At 35.8% G+C, this 9,630-nt stretch overlaps 1 protein-coding gene and 1 non-coding gene across 2 annotated transcripts; one reads left to right on the top strand and one right to left on the bottom strand.

Annotated features, from left to right (window-relative positions):
- Positions 1-4,888: 4,888 nt before the first annotated feature.
- TRNAD-GUC (transfer RNA aspartic acid (anticodon GUC)) lies at positions 4,889-4,960 on the top strand. The gene has a single exon. It is a non-coding gene; the product is annotated as a tRNA-Asp (tRNA).
- A 1,319-nt stretch (positions 4,961-6,279) lies between these two features.
- Positions 6,280-9,392, bottom strand: LOC145166378 (serine/threonine-protein kinase VIK-like). The gene is made up of 10 exons (XM_079085335.1): positions 8,969-9,392; positions 8,238-8,312; positions 7,947-8,063; positions 7,770-7,864; positions 7,530-7,650; positions 7,379-7,458; positions 7,127-7,308; positions 6,949-7,034; positions 6,744-6,859; positions 6,280-6,659 (listed from the first exon to the last, which is right to left on the bottom strand). Exons 1-10 carry the CDS (start codon positions 9,251-9,253, stop codon positions 6,533-6,535), a joined length of 1,284 nt encoding a protein of 427 aa, XP_078941461.1. The 5' UTR covers positions 9,254-9,392; the 3' UTR covers positions 6,280-6,532.
- Between the last annotated feature and the right edge of the window lie 238 nt (positions 9,393-9,630).

Genomic DNA, 9,630 nt, shown 5'->3' on the forward strand with positions numbered 1-9,630 from the left:
GTGCGAAAGTACATCTTTCTTGAACATCCAATGTCCGAACACTCATGCATCTAACACCCGCAACTAACATTACCATCTTCCTACTACCAATCCTTTCCTAGCAATGGTAGTGCCTGGAACTCCAAAGTTCTTCCATAGGCAATTGTCGGCCATACCCGAACAAGGACGGAACCACTAAACTCTGACTTCACTGTAGAACTATCGCCCAAACCCTGACCGACTATCATCTAAATAGTACTCCTGCACAGGTCCCGACAAAGATCCGAAATGATAACGGTACACGCGGAGCCCACTCCGCAGTGCGTCCCTCTGTAGGTTCATCAAGGACTTTTCGGCATGCAGGATGGCATATATGATCCTTGATAACCCAAACACTAGCAGAAAACCGACCCGAGATCTGACTTATCCAATCCCACTCACACTTCCAAAGCGGTACGTATTCCCAAGATCCATCTAGTAGCAGTAGAAGATGACATACCCGCAACATCTGGAGGAATCCTGATCACCTTTTGCTGACATGACCGACCCCGCTACCCTGGTAACAGCCTAAACCCTTGGAGCGACAAACTCCCTTGTGCACCTCCTATACGTGTTGCACTAACTCCGGCCCTGCTGGCCTTTCACTCGATGAGCAGAAGTCATGGGTCCCTTCCCGGGACCCTCTACTATACCCACCTGGCACGAACCTCACTTCTCAATGAGCTCCAAATCGATCTCGCATCCTCGGACTTAAAAGTCATATCCTCCAGGGTCTGACACCCTGTCACGCTCATTAGCTCACTTGCCAATGGCTAAGCTGCAATAACTGGAACATCCTCTGTCCCTAAACCGGGTCACAAACTTCTCCCCGAAGCTTCTCAGATTCTCCAAGATTCTCACCGATTCGAGTATGGATCCTGTGCTTTCAGTAGTACGGGCCCAATACTACCTTCCACACCTATCCATACTTTCCTCAGCAATCCTCCCGAATCCTCCAAGTCACTTCCTCAAATTGGTACACCCAAGTCTCACTGAACCTCACTACTAACCCACTGAAACATATCCTAGGCTTTCCTAGGTTCCCGAACTCACCCAGTCCTCAGCTGCTGAAAGATTGCTAGTAATGTCAACTAGCTACCTCATGAATATAGCCACATGCAACAGAGATCAGATAATCCTTCGAGTAAAAGACCCATCCCTAGAACATTTGGACTCAAACAAGAGTTGCACAATAGGGTCAAATCTATCACTCTGAGATTATCCAGCCTGGGCCACATGTGACTTAGCATATTCACTTAATAGCTAGCTCACATTACTAAGAGTCCCACAAAGCACAAAGCAAGCAGCATTCAGACAATGGAAAATCTAACCATCATATTCCAATCAAACCATTATATCCTCTAATCAGGAATTTGTACATGCAATTCAAAGGCTCATACAATCAGGCATAACCTAAACAGGCTATGCTATCACTGACTGATCAGTACTAGCATGCAAGTCTACAAGCACATACAATAGGCATATAAGGCATCCTCCTACATCCTCAGCCCTAATCTAGCATGCAGTTCTCATAATCCTATCATAACATAACATATCATAACATGTATGGGTATCTTGGGGAAAACTTACTTGAGCTTGGCTGATTGCACGCATCACACACCTTGTTCTTTTCAAAGCTCTTTTCTCTTTCAAATTCTTTTCAAACTTCTTTTTATAAAATGATTTTACTTTTGAAAATTTTCATACCAAGTCCTTAGTTTGAGTTCAGACACACCCGAGAGTGTGCCTGAATCCCTCAAACCAAGGCTCTGATACCAACTTGTAACATCCCAAGTCCTTAGTGAGTTCCCCCATCGTACCACATACCATATAAACACATAATTCCTAGCATATCTGGGTGCTGGCCTCCCCTTGGGTATCTTTCAACTGGTAACTGCCTAGCATATATGGGTGCTGGCCTCCCCTTCGGTATCTTTCAACCGGTAACTGCCTAACATATCTGGGTGCTGGCCTCCCCTTGGGTATCTTTCAACCGGTAACTGCCTAGCATATCTGGGTGCTGGCCTCCCCTTCGGTATCTTTCAACCGGTAACTGGGGATTTTCAGCCCTTAGGGTCTCTTAGAAGCATTGGACCAAAAATCCCTTAGTCATTGGGTCTATTTATACTTGTGGCTGCTAGGGTTTTAGTTGGAAACCCTAATATGACTGCTTAAGCCTTAAGCAGCCCATTGATTCCTTCCTTAGAGCCCTTTGGACGAAATCTTATTGGGCTTCCCCATAGATTTCGTCCACTCCACTCTATGGAGTCCATCAGCCCATTTATGCAACTATCAATGATTTGCATAACATTCCCCAATTATTTAATCAGTCTCTTTTGACCATCAAATTAATTCCAAATTAATTTCTGATCAATACGAATTAAATAATATGATTTCCAAATAATATATTAATCTCATAATATATTAATAAAACAATTTTGAGTACCAATTTATTATTCATATAATAAATCCTACTCTCTCTCCTCTTGTTATCCTATCAAGTTGCATGAGTGAAGGCAACCCAAAAGGACCATGCTCATAATCGGGTCAAGTACATACCAAAATAGTTATGGGCTTAAACACCTAATCCAACAGAAATGCCCTACCAACGTACGTCCTCTCATTGGACAATTGCATGGACGACAATATTATCACCATATAAAGCAAGGTCGATGATTCAGTACTAATGATCACCCTTACGTCATTCATTGATTGTTAATGGAATTTTAGGGCTCATATTTGGGGTCTTTAACAGAGGGTGGTTCTTGTGTAACATAAATTTTATATGTTTCTCCTTTTTCATCATACAAAAATATTTGGTGAGGTTATTTATTGTCTTTATGTATGTATTAATAAATATAAAATTATGTCATTGTTTTTCGAGCGTAGGCCTGATCATGCACGATGGACAGTTGTACATTTATTTTCCTACACTTATACTATGGATTGGGGTGACATTGTTAATGGGACGCATTATGCACTTCTGATTTTGATATGGTACTTTTGTGTTTAGATTACACTACATATGTATATGCCAACTATAATCTAATATAATGTAATATTCTTGTTTTCTTACCATTTATATAAGTATAAATCCCTATCAATATACTATAGGCCAATTGGTTTTTGAGGGTTTTGGACGTGTAGTCGTTCACATTGACCATCTACGATAATAATTGAAAAGTTAACTATTTTGTAGAAACCGCCCCTAGAGCTATACGAGTTCGCACCAACACCGTCTTATTGGTTGTCCACTATTGGAGTAGGCAAGGGATCAATTATATCCCCATCAATAGTTTCACACTTAGACTTTTGAAGGGAACATATGTACCGTAATAGTACATTCGAGAGGGAATATGGGGTGTTTGTATGTTATTCCATCAACCCATACTTTCACTAGACTCATTTTCTCCATAATTCCTCATAACTCAGTCTACAATCCTAGCGTCATGTTCAATTTGTTTTATTCCATGCTCACTAACTTGAATTTCTTTTCGAGTGTCCACTATCCATGCTTTTCTCTAGTAGCTCATATAATATCATTTCTTTGTTGTCATACTCGCTTAGATTCCACTTTCAATTCCTCATAGATTCTGAAACAGGCCATGTTAGCGAGGGTTGAATGAAAACTAAATTTCGAAATGAATTCTGATCGGTTGGAAAACTTTTTCATAGAGTTATCGTTATGAGATTTTCAGGATAATGAATGACTTTTGTTGTGAAATGTATTATGAGTTTGTTATGGTAGGCGTGACATCTAATAAATTTATAAAGAGTTAGGTAGGTGTTGGTGTGATAATAAAATGGTAGGTGGATGTTGCTATACTCATAAACTTTACAGTTAGATTGTTAGATATGTTTTTAGAAAATACAACATTAGAAGTTGATGATAGGAATTACAACATTAGATTCATGAGAGAAAAAACATGTTATTTCACTCCAAGGTCCGAAAAGTTCAAGTTCGGAATCCAAAATGGTACTTTGAAATGTGATATTTTGAATAAAGTGGTCATTTTTATAACAACCAAAAACACTTGGTATTTTTGTTAACCTCGTTTTTAATGGTTATTTTTGTTGATATCCCTTATAAAATGTTGATATTACACTAATAAAAGTAATTATAAAAACTAATAGATAATCACAACATTTCTTGCTGTTCTAAAAAATAAATAAATAAAATAGATAATATAATTAAAAAATTGTTGTTGCGCTTATACCTAGTCAAAGAACATTTGCATAAGTTTTCCAAAAACTGATATTGCACTTATAGTTCAACTCTTCAAGGCCTCCTAATTTACAAAACTTTTTTGAAGACATTATCAAATGGTGGGTTTTACTAAGAATAAAAGAATATATTTCACTCAATTAACTTAATATATTATTTTACAATTTTATCACTGGAACAATATATCATATAAAATATCTAAATTCTGTTATATTAAATTGAATTGTTGATGTCAATATCTCAAAATATGTTTACTAGTAGAGGGAAAAAAAACATATTTGATTTGAAAATTTTTCAATAAAATATTATATTTTTATACTATCAAAAACAATAAGTAATTAAGTATCATGTTTGTAAGGATAAAACCTGAAAATTTAAAAGTAACTTTAATATAGATCTTATCTAGATAATGTAATTCGATTGATAAAAAATGTGTAGGATCACACTCAAGTAAAACAAAATATAATAGTTTTGAGCCATAATATCACAAAACAAGATATATTTTTCTAAATCTTAGTAATCCCAACAAAAATACATAAAAAAATGTATTAAAGATTAGTGAAATATATGTAAAACTTCTTACACGTTTCTGAACAACCGTCTTTCCATAAATATTTAAAGGTTAGTTGGAAAAGTTTCATATGTGTCGTTGTAGTATAGTGGTAAGTATTCCCGCCTGTCACGCGGGTGACCCGGGTTCGATCCCCGGCAACGGCGCTTTTTTTTTTGTTTGGTATCACGTTTTTTTTTGGGTCTATTGGGCTTGTATTTAGTATACTGCGAAAGTGCGAGTCTGCGATAACGGTTGCCTACGTCCACTAATTACTTGATATTTGGCAATATAAAACCTTGATGAGAAACATGTTGGAGTTGTATCTGGCTATCCATATTTATTCTACTATTCACATTTGACTTACTTCTGTTTGCCTCTCTTTTTGCAGGTTATCGGATTTAACTGCTTTTAATTTGATTTATTCAATTTTAAGTCTTACGACTCACTTTGATGTATTTTTCATGTTTTCGTCTTTTGCAGGATATAAATTGTTCATGTCGAAAGTCATCTTGAGACGTAATCGTTTTACCCCGTATAGCACAACTGTCGACATTTACTCCATCCTACCCCATTCCAAAAGTATTTGTAGGGTTGATGTTGTTATTGTTGAGAGATATACAAAAAGAGAGCAACATGAAATCGAACCTCAAACCTGCATTAATCTTCATAAGTTAGGGCTAATGGGTTACGGGTCCACCTTATACAAATGCCAAATAGAGATGGCAAAAACTTACACAACACGCTAACCCAACATGAACTCGACACAAATAAACGAGTATGGATAAGACATTTCAACTCGTTTAATTAAACGAGTTGACACGACACGATAATTAAACGGGTAAGATTAAAATTGAGAATTTCAACTCGAAAATGACTCGTATATTTATATGTTTTTTGAAATCTTTAGATAAACTAGAAAACCCAAAACCAAAACCATATGTAAAAAGAAAAACTTTAGATTAAATCATTTTATAATGTGGAAATGACTTAGCTATCTGGATCAAGTCAAGATTTCATTTTCAGTTTTTCTGTTCTCCAATTTCCGTTCTATCATAACTACACAATGCCCTTGACCACTCCCTCCTCCTCATGATCCCGCCCCTTCATCTTCTCGACTTATACTCTTTCCATTTAGCACTCTAAACTTACTATAAATTTAGTCTTTCCGCCTCCCAACTACTACCTTTTCCAGTTTTTATATTTATTTTTTGTCTATCCAACTCCTACTCTTTGAACATGTTTAGTGTTTCAACCTCAAATGACACAACACATATTTCAAGGTCCAACACCAAAACCAAGCACAAAAATAAATAAACAGGCTGACACGACGGTCAACACAATAATTAAACAGATCAGGTTAAGGTCAAGTTCTCTCAACCCCTTTACTGTCAATAATTAAACAGATCAGGTTAAGGTCAAGTTCTCTCAACCCCTTTACTGTCTTGAAACGACACGTTTGTCAAATCTATTGTGGCAAACACCATTTTGGCATCAAATTATTCTTTCAGAAAAAGAAAAAAAGTCGCTAATTTAGCATTTACAACAAAAGTGTCATCAAAGTGAAGGAAAAAAAAAAGACCTACGACGTGGTTTTGGTCATATGCTCATTGTGTACATGTTTATCAACTCCACAAATACAATCATTTTTCAACATGATATAATAATATACTCACTCACAAGTCACAACAAGAAGAGAGATTTGCAGTTTTTTGTAGTTGATGAATGATGATGATATTTCAAGATGTAAAAATGTGCCAATGGTGATCTGTCCCCATTTTTTCCTTAATTTTTTCAAGCCTCTTCAAAATCTCCAAGAACGAAGGTCTCTTGTTCATATCCGCATCCCAGCAGTTCTCTGTCAATCTATCATTTCCCAAAATAAAAAATAAATTATCAAAATAAAATAAAAGTTTTGTTACCTAAATAAGTAATTAAAAATCAACATACTCTCTGAGGTCAGGACTGTAACTTTTCGCCCTAAAAACAGGCCGCCGCCCTTCTGCTGCACACTTTGCTGCTTCATAAGGTTCATAATTTGACAATGGTGGATCCCCTTCAATCATCTGTATCATAATTCATAACATTTATTTAAATATAAATACAAATTCAACATCTATTATTTTCTATTTTTATAAATAAAAGAATTACTTACCTGGTAGAGTATCATTGCGAAAGAGTAGACATCAACTTTCTTATCGTATCTACGGTGCTTGAAGACTTCAGGAGCCATGTAACGATCTTTGATTTTATTTCATAAAAAAAATAAAATGAGTATAAATATTATGTGACTAAATTTTATTATTAACAAATTATAAAATACATAAACATACAGCTTCCTGTTTCTCCAGTCATTTTGTAGACATCATGAGAATTTTGAACTCTGATAAGTTTGCTTAGTCCAAAGTCTCCAACTTTAAGATGGTCAGCATTGGAGTTGACTAAAAGAACATTCCTTGGTTTTAAGTCTCTATGAATTATCACATTTGGCTCAGTATGCATATAAGCCATGCCTCTGTAATAAAACACAAAATTTTAATATATATGTAACAAAAGATGTATTATAAATATAAAAAAAAAAGTACCTTGCAATGTCTAGAGCAAAGTTTATAGCTGTTGTTGGATTAAGAGCACCCTTTTCCTTCAGACACTGATGAAGATCACCCTGCATTCAAAGATGGATGTTTATATTTTAAAAATATGATTTTTTTTTTTTATTTGAGTAAAAAAAGTTACCCCTCGTAAAAACTCGGTGACTAGCATTAAGGGTTTCTTTTCAGTAACAGCTCCAAGGAATTGTACTATATTAGGGTGGCGAAGTTTGACCAGTAAGTTGACCTCGTGTCTAAAGTCCTGACTGTGTTATTAAATGAAAGAAAATTCATCAGATGACAGTTATTTTGATAGACTTATGAAGGGTATTTCAGTCAATGACAAATGAAAACTAAATGAGATGAATTTAATGTTATTACTCACATCACGAATCTGTCATCTGAGAGACTTGGAAGTACACGTTTCACAGCTACAGGTGTTCCACGCCAAGATGCTTTTACAATCTCACCAAAGGATCCCTATTATTATCACTCAAATTTATTATTTACAGAAGAAAAACATATTTAATAATTTTTCTGGAATAAATAAATGAAAACAGACCTTGCCTACAATGTGTGAGCTTGTGAAATCGAGCTCAACAGGGTCAATCTCCCAGTCACACTTATTTGAAAGAGGAGGTAGCACAGGTTTTGGTTCAGAGTGGCTTCCATTTTGGCCCTGAAATTTAAAAAAAAAAAAAAAGTATAATATTGAAGCTAATAAAAGCATAAGATCAAAAAGAAGATTCTTGAATCATAAGAAGTAAAGAATCAAGGTTGTATAATGGAGAATAGGAATTAAACTAATGTGATATGTAACATGCTTACATTAGAAATTAGGTTTTCAACTTACCAATGACTTGCCATCGTGTAACTTCAGTAACTCAATCATGTTATGTTTTTTAGCTCCTTCTGCATCTGCTAAAGGCTGTCATGAGGAGTATTAACTTGAGAGAAGAGTATTATGGTAAGTTGAAAGTTAAATGGTAGATGCAGATTCACAACAGAAGCCAAAAATAAAATAAGCATCAACTGGTTAGAAACTAGAAGCAGATTGGAAAAGGGAAGCAACTTGTTGTTCCACTGCCTTTAACTATAATGTTTGATTTGAAAAGATGAAGAACACAATTTGTACTTTAGTATCAATAGTAAATGCGAGGATATGATCAGTGTCCTTAACATAAACTCCTATACTTTGTGCCTATAACTCTATAAGAACGACATTCCTGATCATCACCAAAGAAGCCTAGTTGGTATTCTCTTCTCAATAATCATGTAAGTCTCTGCAGCAATTTATGTTAAAATTTTCATGATTTTTGCCTGCAGAACAGCAAGGGCTCGTGCTGAAGATTCGGATTACAATAACACTAAGAATTTACAAAGAACCAACAACAAGAGCAGCATCAATCATCGTGCCAGTTTAAATGAACAAGGAACTCTCACTAAATTTAAAGCAATAATTCAACGAACTGAACCCTAACATATTGATTCCAAAGTTCACCAATTTCAACCGAACAGCAGCAATCACCAACTCAACAAAACTAAACTAGCAAAACAGTTAGCATAGAGGTAATTTTGAGTTACCGTGTTCTTCCATCGATCTTGAGCATTAACATCAGCGCCATACTCGATCAAACATTTAGCAACATCGACCCATCCGTGAAGTGAAGCAACGTGAAGCGGAGTTCGATTATCGTAATCCCTAGCATTAACCAAAGAGCGATCTTCGTCCAAAAGCTTCTTCACTGCAGCGGCATCGTTCTGGTGAGCGTGCCAAAGTATAAGCGAGGTCCGGCTCACTTTCGCTTTGTCCTTCTTCTTCGCCGGAGCACCACCGGAGTGGCCTGAGCTTCCTTCACTCCCGCTCATCCAATTAGTCGATCGATATGACAATCAGATTGATTCTTCTTCGAAATCCTGTTGGTTTTGGGGAGATTGAAATCGGTCGTCGGTGGTGCTACAGTTAGAAATTGATGAAGTGGATCGAAATGTCTTCACGTTTTCAACCGTCGCGTTATTAATACTCCTTCAGTCCTTGTCCCTTGGCCACGTATTTAATACCAAGCCGAAAGAAATACCAGCAAATAATAAAGCAAATTTTTTTCCCAATTTTTTTAAAAATAAATTTAAGGAAATACTACCTTTCATCTAATATTTTTATTGTCTAATTTTGATTTTATTCTTTAATTTTAATATTAAATATTTTTATTTATGTTATAAATTGTTTGATAAAACTTATAAGAATG

The sequence above is a fragment of the Lactuca virosa genome, chromosome 3 (genome assembly GCF_052849685.1).
Source record: "Lactuca virosa cultivar CGN04683 chromosome 3, Lactuca_virosa_CGN04683_v6, whole genome shotgun sequence".
NCBI lineage: Eukaryota > Viridiplantae > Streptophyta > Magnoliopsida > Asterales > Asteraceae > Lactuca > Lactuca virosa.